The sequence below is a fragment of the Aspergillus glaucus genome, assembly GCF_001890805.1.
Source record: "Aspergillus glaucus CBS 516.65 unplaced genomic scaffold ASPGLscaffold_10, whole genome shotgun sequence".
In the NCBI taxonomy this organism is placed as follows: domain Eukaryota; kingdom Fungi; phylum Ascomycota; class Eurotiomycetes; order Eurotiales; family Aspergillaceae; genus Aspergillus; species Aspergillus glaucus.
The window spans coordinates 187,625-205,513 of record NW_019170462.1 but is presented as its reverse complement, the minus strand read 5'-3'; the positions used below and the strand labels follow the sequence as shown (position 1 = coordinate 205,513).

General features: G+C 47.3%; 9 protein-coding genes across 9 annotated transcripts; 4 read left to right on the top strand and 5 right to left on the bottom strand.

Annotated features, from left to right (window-relative positions):
* Positions 1–16: 16 nt before the first annotated feature.
* Positions 17–1,161, bottom strand: ASPGLDRAFT_46964 (uncharacterized protein). Its single transcript, XM_022546561.1, has 3 exons — positions 1,132–1,161; positions 561–1,067; positions 17–509 (listed from the first exon to the last, which is right to left on the bottom strand). The coding sequence occupies exons 2-3, from the start codon at positions 927–929 to the stop codon at positions 141–143; spliced, it is 738 nt and encodes a 245-aa protein (XP_022400848.1). The 5' UTR covers positions 930–1,067; positions 1,132–1,161; the 3' UTR covers positions 17–140.
* A 3,426-nt stretch (positions 1,162–4,587) lies between these two features.
* ASPGLDRAFT_126737 (ankyrin repeat domain-containing protein) lies at positions 4,588–5,514 on the top strand (the record flags this gene model as incomplete). Its single annotated transcript, XM_022540668.1, has 2 exons — positions 4,588–4,945; positions 5,117–5,514. 2 exons carry the CDS (start codon positions 4,588–4,590, stop codon positions 5,512–5,514), a joined length of 756 nt encoding a protein of 251 aa, XP_022400847.1.
* A 345-nt stretch (positions 5,515–5,859) lies between these two features.
* On the top strand, positions 5,860–7,824 carry ASPGLDRAFT_46963 (Zn(II)2Cys6 transcription factor). The gene is made up of 3 exons (XM_022546560.1): positions 5,860–6,463; positions 6,515–6,555; positions 6,612–7,824. The coding sequence occupies exons 1-3, from the start codon at positions 5,884–5,886 to the stop codon at positions 7,467–7,469; spliced, it is 1,479 nt and encodes a 492-aa protein (XP_022400846.1). The 5' UTR covers positions 5,860–5,883; the 3' UTR covers positions 7,470–7,824.
* On the bottom strand, positions 7,765–8,211 carry ASPGLDRAFT_102870 (uncharacterized protein; the record flags this gene model as incomplete). Its single annotated transcript, XM_022539435.1, has 1 exon — positions 7,765–8,211. A coding segment is annotated over one exon (447 nt), but the record flags the coding sequence as incomplete, so codon positions are not given.
* A 1,245-nt stretch (positions 8,212–9,456) lies between these two features.
* ASPGLDRAFT_126136 (sugar O-acetyltransferase) lies at positions 9,457–10,345 on the bottom strand (the record flags this gene model as incomplete). Its single annotated transcript, XM_022540628.1, has 3 exons — positions 9,457–9,570; positions 9,750–10,116; positions 10,173–10,345. 3 exons carry the CDS (start codon positions 10,343–10,345, stop codon positions 9,457–9,459), a joined length of 654 nt encoding a protein of 217 aa, XP_022400844.1.
* Positions 10,346–10,480: 135 nt separating this feature from the next.
* ASPGLDRAFT_46956 (uncharacterized protein) lies at positions 10,481–11,720 on the bottom strand. Its single transcript, XM_022546559.1, has one exon. It carries the CDS (start codon positions 11,222–11,224, stop codon positions 10,874–10,876), a length of 351 nt encoding a protein of 116 aa, XP_022400843.1. The 5' UTR covers positions 11,225–11,720; the 3' UTR covers positions 10,481–10,873.
* A 573-nt stretch (positions 11,721–12,293) lies between these two features.
* On the top strand, positions 12,294–13,133 carry ASPGLDRAFT_46955 (uncharacterized protein). The gene is made up of 2 exons (XM_022546558.1): positions 12,294–12,966; positions 13,018–13,133. The coding sequence occupies exons 1-2, from the start codon at positions 12,304–12,306 to the stop codon at positions 13,066–13,068; spliced, it is 714 nt and encodes a 237-aa protein (XP_022400842.1). The 5' UTR covers positions 12,294–12,303; the 3' UTR covers positions 13,069–13,133.
* Positions 13,134–13,589: 456 nt separating this feature from the next.
* On the top strand, positions 13,590–16,446 carry ASPGLDRAFT_1490815 (FAD-dependent oxidoreductase; the record flags this gene model as incomplete). Its single annotated transcript, XM_022541997.1, has 5 exons — positions 13,590–13,891; positions 13,961–14,232; positions 14,283–14,653; positions 14,703–15,445; positions 15,503–16,446. The coding sequence occupies 5 exons, from the start codon at positions 13,590–13,592 to the stop codon at positions 16,245–16,247; spliced, it is 2,433 nt and encodes an 810-aa protein (XP_022400841.1). The 3' UTR covers positions 16,248–16,446.
* Positions 16,335–17,637, bottom strand: ASPGLDRAFT_171129 (bZIP transcription factor). Its single transcript, XM_022542732.1, has 3 exons — positions 17,526–17,637; positions 16,496–17,477; positions 16,335–16,446 (listed from the first exon to the last, which is right to left on the bottom strand). The coding sequence occupies exons 1-3, from the start codon at positions 17,607–17,609 to the stop codon at positions 16,346–16,348; spliced, it is 1,167 nt and encodes a 388-aa protein (XP_022400840.1). The 5' UTR covers positions 17,610–17,637; the 3' UTR covers positions 16,335–16,345.
* Positions 17,638–17,889: the final 252 nt, after the last annotated feature.

The window sequence follows — 17,889 nt, the reverse complement described above, 5'->3', positions numbered from 1 at the left end:
ATTAATACTAAGCTATCGTTGACACCTGATCCATGGTCCGTAGACTGTTGGGTGACGAAGGTGCCGCCTTGGGAGGAAGTACTACCTTCTTCCCTGTCCGCGTTTATCTTTATCTCCTTCATACTATCCATCAATCTATCTCACGTGTAAACACTTGACCCGCTTAATATTAAACGTCCACAGCACCAGCCACCCCCATAGCCTGCCCCACTGCGGATGTGCTCAATATCAACGTTCGTCCTCTCTTGAACGGCAAGGAGGGTAGCAATTTTGAGCGCATTTTTATCTGCCGTCCGTTCATGGGGAGCTGGGAGAGGCGTCTGCATTCTTCGCTCATCAAGTCGATCCGGTGCTGCGACCACGCAAACTGCTCCCAGATGTGTCCTCTCGCGTCTTGGTCCAGATCGGGATAGTGCAGAGTAGGATGGATTCGGCAGTGGAAGGCCTGGTCGATTATGTCGGCGCGGTTGGACGTCATGAATAGGATTCCACGGTAGTATTCGAGAATTCTGGGCCACTATTAGTAAATTGGGATCGTTGGACATTGGAAGGCAACGAACCTGAGGAAAACAGAATATCTCATTGTGGTCCAACTGTCCGTTCAATCGCTGTTGCATAAAGACATCGCACTCGTCAAACAAAAGCACGGCGTTCCACTTCTCAGCGAGTTCAAGAACGGTATTTAGACGGTTCTCGACATCACCTGCATAGCGACCTAGTTCCCCCGCACTCGGAACATAGAGTGGCCGTCGAACATTGTCAGCAATAGCCTCAGCTGTGAGGGTCTTGCCCGTGCCAGGGTTGCCGACAAGCAGCATGGTTACGCCCTGTCCTTTGCCTTGGATGATGTCGTCAAACAGGAATTTGTCGGTGGTTTGTGCTTCCACGAAGGATGAGACGAGGTCTTTATAGCCAGCTGGGAGTATCATTTCCTCAAAAGGCAGTATCGTTCCAGGTAATGTCACGGATATTGGTCACCGCAAATTTGGTCCGGCACTTGTGCTTAAGTGAATAGACTCGTACATAAGGGCTACATATAAGGAGCTGCTCTTCCTTAAGATCATGCGCTGAGAAAGAGGCATATGTTAGCGACGGTTTGATTGTTTCCCTTTCTTTATCCAGTCAACTTACAAGGCTCTGCTTTCTGCTTTTGCATATCCGCCTGTACCATCATCTGTTGGTTCCGCACCCTGTACCTCGTAGAATCGGCTGTAGTACCGGAAGGATCCCTGCGAGGGTTGTCGGTAATGTTGATCGTGGGTGCGACGGCATCGGAGTCAAGAACAGTGAGATAAGCGATGCCATATTTTGCGCTGCGGGTGTAGGAGGCAGCGTCCACAACAATACGTCCATCGCCCTATTCATCACGCTTCTGGTTAGCAGACTGTTTTACTAATTCGGAGCCTGAATGCATTCTCACATTACGCTCTATTGTTCTTGTGTTTCCTCTTCCCTGGACAGTGTAATTGATCCGACCCGAGTATGCCTTGTAATGGACCCCGCGAAGCTCCCGGAACTGTCGACCCCGAGCAATGGCTTTCGCCTCTGCCTGACTCCTGGAAGGGTGAAATGATGCCGGAAACACCTCTAGATCCTCGATGGCCTGTGTACCGCTAAAGGCATTGATTTCGTGCGTAACGCTTTCGTACCCAAAGCGCGTTCCATCCCAGTTGATGAGTGAGGCATTCATGTGCAGAACCCCAAGGTCATACTCATAGTTCTGGACAATGTAAAACTGCCCATACTCATCGAATTTCTTCACTATAAGGACACCTGGCTCGAAGATCGCCCACAGGTGCGGATACGTGATGACTCCGTGGGAAAGAAGTTCCACAATCTCAAGCCTGAGGTCAGCCAGCTCAGCGCCTAGCACGTCGTAAATGAGCTGAGTGTATGCAGCAGCAGTGGGATCATTGCGTCTCTGTCGCTCTCCAGGATCTCAGACAACCGTCCCCCAGCGGTAATAAAACTCGTGAAAAGGTGCCTTGAAGACTAATAACTAATTACTAAAGGAAATAATTGCGAAAGAAGTTCACGACAGCATGAAGAACGTACTCCGGAGTATGCTTTGGCTGGCTAAGCTGTAGTTTCCTCCACTGGTGGATCGGGCAGCGGTAAGGTATAGAAATCGGCGGATTGTGCTGATTGGTCAATCGGAGGTCAACAACTTCTGCCAGCATATCGTTCTGTATAGTCCTAGAATGGAGAAATTACAGTACCGCATTGAAACAAATAGCTAAATAAAGACTGATTTTCATAGATACAATCAACAGTTCAAACTGCCCAAGAACAACACCAAGACGAATGGGACCACATATCAGGAAACTTTGCCAATCAACTACCAGGACCTGTATTGTATACTTAGAGTACAGAGCGTATTTTCCTGAACTTTCGTCCTTGGAGAAGTGTCCTCAAGTCAGCCCACATGAGCTTGGCTTTAGGAGGAGATTTGATCAGAGCAAAAGGCTTGCTACCGCCAAACTGGTAGTCTTCGTATGATACTTCTGCTAGTGTAATGAACCCATATCCTTGAAGTAGGAACTGTGACTGACTTGTTGCCTTGACTATGACTTCGTCGTACCCTTCTTGAGCTGCATGAAGAGCTGCAATGCCGACTAATTTAGAAGCGACGTGGATCCCTTCAAACTGACCTAGGGTCGCGCCTGTTGTGATTTCAACAACCCTGCCTGTTGTAGCTTTTTGAGACGTAGATTGGCGGTTCCGAAATGCTATTTCAAGACGATCAAGTAAATCATACATTGGCTCAAGACCCAATGGGGACGGAGTCGGGTAGGTTTCCTCGTTCCAAGGCGCTGCCATGACAAAGCCAATCATGGTGCCATCAGCCGCTTTCGCAGTGAATGTAACGCCGACTGCTGCGGTTTTTTCGCTAACGGTTTGGCTGAATGAATGGAATATGTCATCGCTGACCCTAGGGCTGGACGTCGCCAGGGCATGTGATAATGGCTCGCGCTCAATGAAGGATTCCGCCAAAAAGTGCCCTACTTTCTCGATTTCGGTACGACATTTTGGATTCAGACGTTTGATGGAATATCTGGGGATTTCGGTGGGTTTTGCAGACGCCTTGAGAGTAGTTTCGTGCTGTAAGTCTTTCGAGGCCGGACCTGGCTTGCGGGGAAAGTCCATATTTCTTTCTTTCTTTCTTTCTTTCTTTTTTTTTTTTTTTTTTTTTTTGGTTTCTTTAAGTGTATCGGGACACTAAGGTGATGTCCCAGTATATCAGTGTAGAGCCAGATATTACGGGGTTCCTTGATTCGGTCACTGGCAAAGGCCTCGTCTTGGAATGCGTATTCCAAAATATATTGAACCACACATAGTCTAAGATTATCATTTCTCTCGGTGTAGGTAAAATTGGTCTTAGCCTCGTCGGCTTTTATACTCGAAAAATGAGATCTGATTGAAACTCACGCGGAACCTTTGTTTTCTTTCCCTTTATTGAACCTATGCTTGGACTCTGATTGGAAGCACTTTTTGCACTTAGGATAGTCTGGGACTTTGATCATTCGAAATTAGAGAACCACATGGTGAATAACGACCTGCTTATTCTCTTGAAGAAAATAGAGGAATATAGACGAGTACGAAGGCACAAAGAAAAGGAAACCTGTTCAGTAATTGGTAGAGAAGATATGGAACAGATAGTAAGTAGAGACAGAGAATGTTGAATTGGCCGCTTTGAGAAGATAAGCGTGCAGCAATTATTATTTAAGATGAATAGAGAAGCAAAAGGGAAGAGTTTGAAGTTGGGAGGAATTCTGGCGACCTGCGAGGCGTCCGCTGTTAGGGAGATGTAGAGGTAGTGGTTGTTGTCGGGAATATGAGAGACGACGAGAGTTAGCTGATGAACAGAGGTGCGGCTTGGAGGCTCCGGCCCGACTTCTTAGGGCTATGACTCGACAAATCATACGTGGTAGGGAAATCAACCTTGTGGTGAAAAAAGTCGATCACTTCAATTCAATTCAATTTGCTCTTGCAAGGAGTCTACAAAAAACATGTCAAAAAAAAAAAAAAAAAAAAAAAAAAAAAAAAAAAAAAAAAACAACCACGATTGTCAATTATGAATCCCCAGGACAGCAAAACGAAAAAAAAAAAAAAAGTCGACGTACCTCGTGTACCCCACCATCCTCAACAGTAAGTATAAAGCTGTACGTCTATTTGCCAGAGTAATCCATCTGATGCTTTATTTTCTTCGAGATGCCTGAACCAAAGCCCCCGATGACAATCGAGCAAGCACCAGCACCAGAGTACTTTGTCCTTCAGTGTCCAAATGAAATCATTCTCAAAATTACCAGCTACCTGGAGCTGAGGCATGTATATGTCTTACTACAAGTATCACAAGATTTGCACGCCGTTCTGGGTAATCCATTCTATGATCGTATATCGACTATCTGTCGAGGCCGGAGTGGTCCTTCTCTCACTATGTTGGAATGGGCTGCACAGAAGGGCTACTCTGCTGTTATACAAGAGTTCCAGAAAAGGAAATATTTTTTTGTGCCTGGAATCAAAGATCTAACCATATGTATGACTGCAGTGCATGGTCATTTGTCTTGTATTAATACATTGCTGAACATGGGTGCTGTGATATCACCTTCATGTTATACACATCTATATCAACGCCGTACACCGTTACAGTGGGCTGCAAAAAAGGGTGGCCTAGCCATGGTGGAGTTTCTTCTTGAGAGAGGTGCAGCACCAGGGGCGCTGATTTGTGAGCATCTGACAGCGTTGGATTTTGCATTGATGAATGACCATGAAGAGTGTGTAATGCCTATGTTGGAGAAAGGCACGCGTTCTAAATTAGAAACTTTCCTAAACAAAGCAGTGAGGTTTGGCCAGTCGGGCATTGTGTGTCTGCTGCTTGAGAAAGGTATGGATGTGGATATCAAGGGCTTGGATGGTAGAACTGTCCTCCAAAATGCATTGATGGGTGACCGGAAATGCTTACCAGTCCTCATTGATCATGGTACATGTGCTAGACCTGAAATCCTATTGCATATTGCAATGATGAGTGGAGATGTGTCTCTTCTTCAACCACTGCAACTTGGGGCCAACCAAACATTTAAGCATGGGGGAAAGAATGCATATTATGAGGCACTAGTGTACAAGAACCACCATGTCTTGAAAGAATTGCTGAAGTCCCGTGTTGGGGCCGAGGGTCGGACCTTTGACCGAAGAACTGCACTACACTATGCAGCACATCTTGGGAATGAGGAGATCGTGCGGCTACTCTTAGCTAATGGGGCTAATGCTTCTGCCAAAGATATAACTGGGTTTCGACCTTTGCATTCTGCTGCAGGTGCCTGGGCGGCCTATTTTGAATGCCGAAAAGACCTAGTTGAAAATCGTCTAAGAATCATCGGATTGCTTCTGGAGAAAGGCGCCCAAGTCTCAAATACCAATGTTTTTGGGTGGAATGCATTGGATTATGCAAGATGCCTGCGCAATGTTGGCAACCATTGGAGAATTGTATCACTTCTGGAGCAAAAGCAGGATTAAAAGTTACCTGTACGTCAACGGGTCTAGTCCGATTTTGGGCTCGAACACTACTGGTATATAGCTAATAGCTTACTTGTGCTTGAACTACAATCTTCTTTTTATATGCTCGATAGACCTTGTCCCGAATGACACAACAAATATATACTTCCGCATTTATCGCCATATTTAACACGTGATTAGTGGATAAAGGTCACGTGTAAGATCTGATACATCTTTTGACAAAAACCATCAACTAGAATCGCCCCTTCCATGACAGAACTTGGAAACTTAGATGTATCGTGAGCTACAGTGAGTTACGTTTTTCTGAAATGGATTAAAAATACCACGACTGACCAAATATGTTAGCCGGTCTGGCCAAGGCGTGGCACCATGGTGACCGCAGGACAGGAATCCAGCACAAGCTACAAAAGATCAAAGGACGGCTGCCAAAGCTGTCGCCACCGGAAGAAGAAATGTGACGAAGTGCGTCCGACATGCAGTGGCTGTATGAGGAATAACCTGTCATGCCAATGGCCCGCGGACACCTCGCAGCCCCAACGTCAGCGGCGCCGTCGACCCTGCCATCACAATGGACGACTATGGCCTCGTGGTGTCAGAATCCCACAATCACTCGCAGATAGGGTCACTGTGTTTGCGGTACCGAGCCGGCGGATGATGTGCCGCTTGCTGGACCATTTTACGCACTCTAGTCCGTTGTGGATGTCTATTGGACCGGGGCGACGAGATAGGTTTCTACGCCATGTGACTGAGTTTGCGTTGGAAAATCCGTTGACGTTGAACTGCATATTGGCTGTGTCGGCTGCAGATTTGGTCAAATATGACCTTGAAGAACCGGAGCTTGGGACGATGGCGCTTGAGTTTTATGGCGGCGCTATAGCCGGGCTGAGCGCGGCGGTCAACAGGGAGCTGGTCTCTGAATCTTCAACCGAAAAACAGGTCCCCGCATCAGGTAAAGGCTCAGATTGCACGCTTCGAAGCTTGAGGGCTGACGGTCCAGAAGATGATGTTTTGCTGGCTATCCTCTTATTATGTGTGCATGAGGTGCGTGACCTAGTCTCAAGAATGAAGCAAATGCAAATGACTGACAGGAACAGTAGGCACACAACTTCTCTGATGCCAGTCGGATATTTCCCCATCTCAACGCAGCAGCCATCATACTGCGGCAGCGGTTGTGCTTTGCTCCACAGAATCCTGAACTGCGAACATTCCTCCTAGAGATATTCTGCTACTTTTTCGCACTGATAGCTTCTTCACACGGATCGAGCTTGGATATAGCTCCAGCAGCTGGGGTATTTGAATCAATTTCGGTCCAGGGTGGTAATGTTAAGAGTCAAAGTCTACTTTTAGGACCCTCCCAGGAATTGATCGCTACCATCTTTCGCGTCTCGATGCTGACGATGTATTTCTCGAAAAAACCGATGGACGATGAGAGGCGGCTAGAGCTGACACATATAGAGCTACAGTTGCAGAGCTTGGATATGAGCGCTCCGACTACAGATACAAAACAAAATTACCAGGGTGATCTGTCCCATGACGATCTAGTGCTGTTCGAATTATACCGTCTCGCCTGTCTTGTATACGTTAGGAAGACTCTCGATCCGCAGGCATCACCCCGAGATCCTTCCCTCCAGCAAATCATCACTTCATTCGTCAATGAACTGGGTTCTCTCCCGGGAGGCTCATCTTTGAACGGTCTTTTAGTCTGGCCGTTGGTTGTCGTTGGCCTTTGTGCTGTTGTTAGTGCTCATCAGCGCATTATCATTGGGCGTTTTCGCACGATTTATAAAACCTGGAGAACAGACATAATGGTCCGGAGCATGGAGTTTCTGCGTGACAGGTGGAAGACGTATCGCGAGCTGGAGGGCGCATCCGGAACATGTGGTGGCTGTCCTGACGTGACTTTGGCCTTGTATTTTTGTCTTCAGGACCTTCGTCTGCCAGCTGTCCTCGTTTAGCCGGAAGGACCTTCTCTACCATTGAATTTTACCGCAGCGTCACGGCATTACGAAACGCCTACAGACTCCCAACTACAACGACGCCAAACTATTGAATGAATCAGCAACGCTTCATTGATACATTACGAGTAAATAATAACGCTCTTCACAACGCCAACCCAATCTAAGTTACCGATATGCTCAGCCCTTGTGCCTTCATAAGACGAATCCAATCCCAACTTTTCTGCTCCCCAGCATCATAGCACGCCCAAGAACTCCGAACCACATTCCTGCACACCTGAACATTCCGAAACCGACGAGCCTCCGCAATCCTATCTAATTGCTCCTCCAACAGCTCTCTATCCTGAACCTGCACGCAAGCCACGGCAATCAGAAACGCCGGAAACAGCCCAAACGACATCAGCCACGGATCGTCAATGGCATCCAGACTCTCCAAACCCTTCCGGACCATGACTTGCACCTTATCGTCAGCGAGATTATCCGGATAAACGATGAAAAACAGCCAGATGAATATTGCAGCGACATAGGCTTCGCACATGTTGCGATAATCGAACGATTCCTCATCGTCCGAGCCGTAGGCTGGCGGTCTCCATTTGTCGATATCTTTCCAGATGGAGAATGTCTGCGCGATGATCGGGCTGGATATTGCCCCTGCGGTTCTGGCCTCTGAATGGAGAGCGGAGACGCGTGCGATGAAATTCAAAAGGCCATTGTTCACTCCGAATACGTGCTCGCTTTGATTGCTCGATGGCTTTTTGGAGATCAGGATCTTCCTGGACGGTTGCTGGATAGTCACACTTGCCAGGGTGTCGTGGTAGATGAAGAATTGTACAAGGGATTGGTTAATGCCTAGACCTTCCAGGTCTTCACGCAACGGCTCCTTGCACCCCCCAAGCATATTGAAAACGATACTCCTCGCACCATCCAATTGCACCCGCCACGCTCCATTCCCAGTCCCTTCCGACAAATCGTACACATACAGCAGCAGATACCCCGCAAGCAAGGCCTCGGGATCTGCAGTCTTAATTGCAGCGACTCGTGACGATAATTCTTTTTCGGATTCTTGTAGCAACTTTAACCTTTCCTCCGTTACACTGCGGGTTTCAGCTGCGGGCGTATTGTTGATCAGGTGCGATGCTCCGACGCAGAGAAGAGCTTTTGAAACCATTTTGTCCCTCAGGGCTATTGTGACAACTACCGATGCAAACGATTCGTCGTTTTCTTCTGTTGGGAGGGTCAAGATATTTGGTATCTCTTTGACGAAGTGGTGGAAGAATCGCTCTGCGTGCGGAGAATTGATATTCAATGCTGCGAAACTCGAAGATAGTTCCATCCTGAATCGCTAAGAATTAGAGCATCGATAAAGGTTATGGAAAAATGAAGAAAGTAAAAAAAAAAAAAAAAAGAAAAAAGAAAAAGGAAAAAGGAGATATCTGACAACTCGCCACCCCAAAAGAGGGCGGCCATGTCTAATATATCTGCTCAGAACACCGTGAGACTTTCTTTTCGCTCGCGGTAAACGCGCCTATACCGGAACAAGGGACCAGGATTAGATTGTGTGCTGTTTTTTGTTTTCCATCTTGCCTAACATAATATCTTCTGTTATAGTTTATTGGCAAAGGGACCGGAATCTATTTTCTGGCAGTCGTCCGGGGGTGATAACGAGGGATTATTATATGTGCCGTGTTGGCAATACGGTCACAACACGCCCTATGGGACTATGGATATGCGCGTAATATGCAGATGCGAGATACTCGCATGTCCAATCAATAGTAACAATTATCAAACCGGCTAGTCGGGGAGTGATTATCATTGAGTGATCCGTGTGTTTGTACCAACTAGTTACTTCCAGAATATGTAGAACAGCTGCGCTGTCCCCACTGACAATGTGTGTAAAACATGGCCGGTTTCTTGCATTTTGCATTTCCATTCTTGTATAGGTACAGAGTAAGCGCATAATTTAGAATTCCGGCTCGAAATGTTTGCTTTATCTCTGCTGACTCTCGATCTGACGATTCTCCTGTTCCGCTTTGTATTTCCGCTCCACTTTCCGAAGAATCCGTGCAGGGTTTCCTGCCGCTACGTGATATGCTGGAACATCCTAGTCCAAAATGGTCAGCGTTCGATGTTTGCTTGGACAGTTCCAATTATATTGCTTTTTTTTTTTTTTTTTTTTTTTTTTTTTTTTTTTTTTCGCGTTCCGCTTACGGTAGAGTACATGGTACATACCTTTGTAACCACACTCCCGGCACCAATAGTACACCCATTCCCAATCACCACCCCGGGCAAGATAACCACACCTCCGGCAATCCAGCAATCCTCGCCGACGGTAACATACGCGCCCATCTCGGGCCCATTGGTGCCATTGCGCAAGTCTGGATCCAGGGGGTGCGTGCCACTGAAAAACGACACGTTCGGGCCGACCAGGGTTCGGGATCCTATAGAGACCTGGCAGGTGTCGACGAATGTGCAATTGAAATTAATAAAAACCCCGCTTCCGACGCTGATGTTTGTGCCGTAGTCGATGTTGATGGGTCGTTCGAGCCAGGGATAGGCGTGCAGGACGGCGTCTTCGTCTTCTTCTGTGGTTGTGGTTGTGGTTGTGGATGTGGATGCTGGTGGGAGTGGTTTGTTGTCATTTGTTATTCTTTTATCATTATCAGTATGCGATTACTTCGGAATGGTCGGAAGGTCGGAGTATACTCTTTCCAGTATTCTGCGACTTCTCGTCGGCTTAGCTCCCCTGCACTATTGAATCGGCTGACCACCCGTGCGCATCGTTTCCGGGCGGCCACGAGCTGCGGAGTAAAGGCGTAATAGAGCTCGCCACGCCGCATCCGCGCGAGGTTTTCTTCTTCGTTAATGTCGAGTCGCATCTTGACAAATTGTCCGGTTGTTGTGAGAAGGAATGACTTGGAAAACTGGTCTATATATAGTTGGTTCCTATGTTTGTTTAGGGTTCTGCGCTTTTCCTTTTTGAGTCTGATAGTAGCCGCGGTGGTCCACTGACAAATGACCCGACCAATCATAAAGTACGCTAGACTTGTACTTTCGGGTAATAAATCCATTTGTGTCCTGGAAAAAATGGGCCGCTAGATGCTCAGTGTGGTTTTATCATCGTGCAAAAATCCTGCGTCAACAGTTCTCATGGTATGTAGATCCAAGAAGAAATTGATAATGAACAGAAAGAAGATTCGGATAGCATGACAAGTCTTCTTCCAATCCGTACGCTAGACCGGAAAATGCACTCCCAAAATATATCGCAGAATCAATCGCGTATGCCGGTAAGACTCCTGGTAAAGGACGTGTGGACGAGTGCAAACGTTGCTTAAGGGCCTTGGGACAGCCGTTAACCTTAACATGACACCCAACATGAACTATCAGGATGACTATCAGGATGACCATCAAGGTGATATCCCAGGGTCTTGAGGTCTTTGTCCAGTGGCCTGAGCAATGCCGCCAGGGACAAGACTGGAACAATTTTTGCCCTCATGGCAATCGGGACAAGGGTATCGCTTATTAGATGAGAGGGACGCCAAGCCAATGCATTTTCTGTGTTTCCATGTGTAACATGAGTAGCAACAAACGCCAGCATCCAGATCATCCAAGGAACCGCAACACGGGACCGATGACTCGGAGCGCCGCACTTTGAGGTCGCCAAATTGGGGCACCGAAGAATAGGACCAATTTTCGGTCGCAAATGAGCTGTGACATAGAGATAGGATGTCTCTTGGGCTCAGCTTTTTGAATATCATGTCGAATATCTTAGGAGGCAAATTTACTCCCCATTGTTCCCTATGGGCAAGCGACTCTTTTCAGAAGAATGAAGGTAAGACATGAGTGAGTGCACGAAATTCAGGAAAATAAAAGCCAGGGGGTTCGGGCTTTATTCCGAGATCCCATGCTGCAATTTGTAGGAGAGCAATAACAAGCGCATTGAACAGTCTTGAAGGGTAATGCCATAATGTATGTCCATTGATAAATAAAGTCCGTAAAGAATCGATATTGGGGTTCATTCAGCGGCGTGGATGTTTCAACGTTGATCTCCAAGTCTCCGGAGAAAGTAGGTTGCTCGCACATGGGCTTTACACGTTTCTGTAGCAGAGACTCAAGCGACAGATCCGAGGGTTTGTGAATATCCGCAAGCCCAAGTCGGAAGACTGACGGTTTAGTCCCATCAATCTCTATCCATGCAGCGATTGTTATAGACCCAGTCTCCAAGTCGACTCTGTACACATAACACGAAATCGGATGGCGCGGGTTCGGAAAAGGGACCTCTGTCCATCTCCATTCCCTGGAATCGCCTGTCTCCTCTTAAAGCTTTTCTATATCCCAGAACGTTACTTCATCCCAGGGAGCCCTTGTGGTTCCCACTATGGGACAATAGCGAAACCACTTGCCTAAAACACGCGGTAAGCATACTTCGATTGGCTTTGTCTGGATACGAGAGTACAAATCCTCAATTGATACCCAGGACTTCCAAGCTCCGGCTCGCTTCATTGCCACTGCTAGATGCGCCTGAAAATGCCTCAATGAAATGCAGCTAACGCCCGGGGTCAGTGAAGATTATCTTGGCATGACTCTTAAGGCTTCCCAAGCTCAATACGAACACTGGAATGCCAATCAGAGGAGCCACACAGCCAACACTGAAGTCATAGGTGCTTCCTTTATAACCGAATTTGAGATATTTGTTGACAATAATAGGTTGCTTCGGTCACATGACTTGGTCTATGTCTTTGTTCTTCGACAGCCTCGCGCGTCTTTGGTGTATAAATAGCTGCTTTCTATTAAAGAATCTACTATCAATTAACTGTTCATATAGCTCGCCAGCATAATGTCACGTGCCACATACAGCCACGCGCGACTGGACCGTCACATCACACCCAAGACATCTAGACCCCGGTATGTCCTGAAAGCACCAGAGCGCCAAGTCGCTTTTCGACAGGAGCATATCGCAGAAGATAAAACCAAATTAATCCTCAAACCACACGGCGACGCTCAATCGGAGAATGCATATAAAATCGCACATGAAGAAGGCGCCCCCGCATTCACAGCAACTGGTCGGAAACATAGTGATCGCTCCTGTCGGGAAGTCCGCGACGCCTCGGGTCTGCCTTTATTTGATATCCACAAGAAGCCGCTTTCGAGTCCCTTTAGTTGGGTCGTTACCTTGCCCGGGGGCAAACCCAGTGCGGATGCGGCAATAGCCAGAGCGACGCCCCACTGGAGCTGGGGCAGCATTAATCTGAATTTTCTGTTTCGCAACGGCGCTGCTGTCGAGATGAAAAATGAAGCAGACAAGGAGTTGTCATTGACGGTCAAGAAACATGGAGAGGCCCTGTCATTCTTTGATGTTGTGGATGGTGATAGAAGAATTGCCGATATACGCGAGAGTATCACCCACAATGAGAAATTGGCCTTGAGGAGGGGCTCCCGCGGAGGAAGCCATCGGCCTGCGTTGGACTTGATTATTGCTCCAGGAATGGATATGTCATTGGTAAGACCATGAGCCAACATGTCGATGGTATATCAACTAATCCTGGACTAGGTGGCAGTGATTGCGATCATTGTGTCGGATTGGTTTTTCGGGTCAGACTAAATGGAAGGCTTTGAAAAGCTGTGAATTGAAATAGACTACAAGCGAAACAATATATAATTCAAGGGTTCTTCATGCATCAAAGTATGAACTGTAGCTTCCACGACGTGCCAGTTGCCAGGTTTCTATAACCCGAACACGCGGGATTCCATCGATTAACGAGATTATAAGCCAGACGGTACTAACACCTTAAAGAAAAGGGATTGAGGGGCATTTTCTGATTTATCTCGGCTACGATCATATACCACTTCGCTCGTCATATTGGACCCGCTGCGGGCTGATGGTTCCCCGAGCTTGCATCTGATTCGTCTGATTACTGATCAGGGCCCTAATTCGACCGACTCTGCCAGCGATTATGCTGGCGGTGTGATATTCGGGTCAATTCAAGATTATTTATACTAAGCGAAGTGGTTAATGAGTAGTGCTGTGTTTGATCGGCAATGTATATATATATATATATATAGCCATGGGAACCCAAAGCAAAGACAGAAATATTCATCTACAACCATCCAAATCCATTGAAAATGACAGCAAAACCCTTCAAAGTCATCATCGCCGGCGGCAGCATAGCCGGCCTCTCCTTGGCCCTAATGCTAGAAAAGAATGGCATTGACTTCGTCGTCCTCGAAGCCTACCCGAGCATCGCGCCCCAAGCGGGGGCCAGCATCGGCGTATTGCCCAATGGCCTACGCATCCTCGATCAATTAGGTTGCTGCGATGAAGTGGTTGATATGGCCGAGTATCCTGTGGAAAAGGTGCTCTTTCGGGATTCGGCTGGGCGGCCATTTTGGTCTTTAGAGGATTTCGGGAAGGACATGGTTGATCGGTAGGTTATATATCCAGTCATCTTTGAACTTGTGTTGGAAATCCCGTTTGCTTATGTGTATTTTTGCAGCCATGGGTACCCTATTGTATTTCTCGATCGCCGGATGTTGATCCAGATACTGTACGACAAGATTGAAGATAAGTCCAAGATTTTTACTTCGGAAAGGGTTGTTGCTACCGAGAATGCCCCATCGCATGTCATTGTCACTACGCAGACGGGCAACTCTTATACGGGTGATATTATCGTTGGGGCAGATGGGATTCACTCGACGGTTCGGAAGCAAATGTGGCAGGAAGCTCAGTGGACGGATCCGACATGGATAGATCCATCAGAGGAAAAAGGTATGCATACTCTTTTGTCTTGAGTCCTAAGCCATAACTGATCATTCAAGCCCTCCCGGCAACATACGCGTGTATATTCGGTATATCCAGAGGCGTTCCCGGCATCGAAAAGGGAACCCTCAATTCTGTGCTCAACGAACACACTTCATATTTCGTTCCCAGTGGACCGGGGGACAGAACGTACTGGTTCCTAGTGAGGAATCTGGGTAAGACTATGTATGGATCGGATATCCCCCAGTTCACGAAGCGAGAGGAAGAAGCTATGGTAAAAGAACACTGGGACGACTACGTTACCCCGACAGTGCGGTTCTCTGAGCTCTACGAGCATAAGATCAGCTCGGTGTATACGAGTCTTCCGGAATATGTTTACAAAAAATGGTATTTTCAGCGGATCATGACGATCGGTGATGCCAGCCATAAAGTGAGTACTCAGCGATATCATCATCTCCAACGAGACTAATATCATCCAGTTCGAGCCCATAGCCGGACAAGGCGGCAACAACGCTATTGAAACAGCAGCTTCGCTCACCAATTACCTTATATCGGCCCTGAACTCAAACACCTCGCAGCCCCTCTCAACAGAGCAGATCTCATCTGTCTTTGAAAAAGTGCAAAAGCAACGACATGGCCGTGTCTGGGACCTAGTAAAAGCCTCCCACACACGCCAGCGCCTCGAATGCATGGAAACACCGACGCTCAAGTTCGTCGCCAAATACGTTCTCCCGCTCATCCCGAAGCAGGTCCTGAAGGATAAATGGATACAGACGTACTGTCCGGCGGTTTCGTTAAATATGCTACCTCAGCCTAACCGCCCAGTGCAGATTCCGTATCATGATGAGCTGCTTAGAGCACCAGTATCTCGTGGATGGTTGGGGCTTACGGTATATGCAGCGTACATCAGCCTCGCTTGGCTTGCTTTCCAGCTTTTGTTTGTTGCCATGGAGGGAAATGGTACTCGGGATCTGATTCGTAATGTTATTGTTCGACGTGTGATGACGGAGAAGAAAGTTCCTCTTCGTCAGAACTATACCGGCTTTCAGGGCATTGATCGAATCTTTCAGGTTTTGGTGGCTATGTTTTTCTCGACTGTGACCAGCCCTTCTCCCCAGCAGATCGTGCAGATATTGTACTTTCTCTCTGTGCTGCTACCGTTGGTTACTATTTTCACCATCGAAGGCTTCCGGCCCAAAAATAAATGGACGCTTCTTGCTGTGTATGTGTATCCTAAAACCGTATTCTTACTGACTGCTTAGTGCTAACAATTCAACAGTCCCAGTCTATGGGCAACTCTATGCCAGCTTCGTGGAATCGGATTCATTGCACCGCTATACTTCCTGACAAGTGCCTTTGTTTCTCGAAGTATCGAGTACTATTCGCCACCATCCATGGCCTTGCCTGTACCTACGGCCAAAGCTATACTTCCGGCAGCGATATTCGGCTACATTATCCCGAGCATGTTGTTGTTCTTTCCATATACCGACGCGGATACACGTCAGGTCATCATCGCTTTCTGGCAGCCAGCACCAGTGCTTGTTTCGATCTTAACGGGGCTTTTCTCATATCTTATCAAATTGCAGACCGGGAAACCCAATAATGATGCATCCAAGGAGATAAAAGAGGAAACGGACCTTTCTCATCTAAACACAGTCTACAAAGCAACAGGTGTGATAGCCGCTTGCTTCCACGCTTTCACCGTCATTGACTGTATGGTCTCGAATAACCTCTCATTGAGCGATGCTCTGCTACGAAAAGATTCGTTCGCTCCTGTTTTCGATTTGGCAGACGGTGTTTTTGTATTCTTTCAGAATGACTGTCTGATGAATGCGGTTGCTGTTTTCTTGTGCTGCATGGTTGCCATTTGGGATTTGTACAGGGTGGGACTATCGAATGTTACTTTGCTGGGTGGGCTAGGTGCTGTTGTTGCTGGATTTGGACTGGTTGGTCCTGGAGCAACTGCTGCTGCTGTTTGGTACTGGCGGGAGCATTTATTAGGTGGGAGGAACGGCAGACATTGATGCTGTTCATAGATGGGGTTTAACCGAGACTATAGAACGAGCAGAGCAGGAAGCAGTGTATAGTAGTATAATATGTATTATAGGTCACCAAGGTGATATCAATTAAAAGTCCACCGTACATTCTGCCATATAAAGCTTTCTATATCGCGGCGGCGAAATCCAGCAACGCACCCCAGACATATACAGAGCCGGCTTAGTCCTGAGAGAGTCAGTAATCCTGTTTCCCGGCGAATTTTTTCTAGACTTACCGTTGATAAGGGCCGCCTCATCGAGAACTGCGACCATGTTACTGGGAAGTACTTGTCCAGACAGAACCAGACTAGACTTGCTAGTATATGAAGCGGGATCATAACAACCAACGAGTTGAATGCCCTTATCAACCTGATATCCCTCAACATCTTTCACATCAAACCACTCCTCCTCACTCGGAATCACCCGCACCCCATTCGCCCCCTGAAAGGGAAGTAAATTGTGCATCCCAGACGAAAAGTGCATACCTGCATTCCCAAGACTAATAAACGGAAACCGACAATCGAGTACCGGATTACAAGGACTCGTGCTAAGCACCTGCTCAAAGTAAGCAATGATGTCCTGCCATGGAAGGTATTCCAACACGAGCCCGAATTCGGGCCATGTCTGCGCGTCTGTTACTGTGGGACCGGTAAGGTATCGATGGCCGCTTTTTGCACAGGCATGGAAGAGTCTCTGGGTGAAAGGTGTTGTTGTGTATGGGATTGTCTGGCTGGTTGTAGTGAGGGGTGGGTATATTGCGTTGTCATCATGATTTGGGGCTGTGTTCTGAATTGATGGGAGGATGGAGTTGGTCGAGTTAAAAAATAGGTGCCAGAAGTTTGATATTAATGGTAATTCAGGAGGGTTTTCGTTAGTAGGGCCATGAGTTGATTGACATGGCTCCGAAAGGACTCTGTTAATCTTCCCCTGGAACTCACACCAACGAACAGCAGGAGAAGTAGCTATTTCAGCTCTCTTCAAATGCTCCCCAACCTCATCCTGAAGCAATACAACAGTCTGCATCAATTTAGACTGCGAAAGAAACACATTTTCCTTAACAACAGCATCATGAAAGATGCCCATGACTTGGCCAACTTGATCAACTACATCTTCTAAATGAGCGACGCGTGCTTTCAGCGACTCAAGTTGCGATTGTTGGCGGGATCGATATGCCCTCTGTGCCTCTCGAATTTGCTTACGCCGTTGTTGTGTTTGTTGCTGCCTTGAATTAGCATGCGGGCTTGGAAGAGGTGGCGCGTGGATTACCTCGGAAGTGCTTGCTGAGGACTGGCAGGGCCGGCCTCGTGTGTTTGCTGTCTTTGGAGTACTAGGTGCTTGCGCTTGAAGCATTGTGATATATTTAGTTAATTGACTTTGGTATATCTGTAACGACTTTCGGATGAAATGTTGGATCTTCAGGAGTTATCCAGTAACTTGGTTAACATGCCATTTGATTACTAATCAACACCACCCTGATGCTTGAATGTTTTAACTAGTTGAAGAACCCTGAAAATATCTCCAGCGAAACCCTATAAAACATCTCTCCTATTATAGAAACCCGGCCAACGACAACCTATGGAAGCAGTGCTTAAGCCGACCTCTACTGGCGGAAGAAGTGAATGACCAATCC

Bases quoted from the DNA above. Each gene is read 5' to 3' on its own strand.
- ASPGLDRAFT_46955 (XM_022546558.1), top strand. From the start codon at position 12,304: ATGTCACGTGCCACATACAGCCACGCGCGACTGGACCGTCACATCACA. The intron at 12,967-13,017 runs GTAAGACCATGA...ATCCTGGACTAG, and splicing joins CAGGAATGGATATGTCATTG to GTGGCAGTGATTGCGATCAT.
- ASPGLDRAFT_46963 (XM_022546560.1), top strand. From the start codon at position 5,884: ATGGTGACCGCAGGACAGGAATCCAGCACAAGCTACAAAAGATCAAAG. The intron at 6,464-6,514 runs GTAAAGGCTCAG...ACGGTCCAGAAG, and splicing joins AAAACAGGTCCCCGCATCAG to ATGATGTTTTGCTGGCTATC. The intron at 6,556-6,611 runs GTGCGTGACCTA...CAGGAACAGTAG, and splicing joins TCTTATTATGTGTGCATGAG to GCACACAACTTCTCTGATGC.
- ASPGLDRAFT_46956 (XM_022546559.1), bottom strand. From the start codon at position 11,224: ATGATATTCAAAAAGCTGAGCCCAAGAGACATCCTATCTCTATGTCAC.
- ASPGLDRAFT_171129 (XM_022542732.1), bottom strand. From the start codon at position 17,609: ATGCTTCAAGCGCAAGCACCTAGTACTCCAAAGACAGCAAACACACGA. The intron at 17,478-17,525 runs GTAATCCACGCG...AATTCAAGGCAG, and splicing joins CCTCAGCAAGCACTTCCGAG to CAACAAACACAACAACGGCG. The intron at 16,447-16,495 runs GTAAGTCTAGAA...TGACTCTCTCAG, and splicing joins TGAGGCGGCCCTTATCAACG to GACTAAGCCGGCTCTGTATA.
- ASPGLDRAFT_46964 (XM_022546561.1), bottom strand. From the start codon at position 929: ATGATACTCCCAGCTGGCTATAAAGACCTCGTCTCATCCTTCGTGGAA. The intron at 510-560 runs GTTCGTTGCCTT...ATAGTGGCCCAG, and splicing joins AGATATTCTGTTTTCCTCAG to AATTCTCGAATACTACCGTG.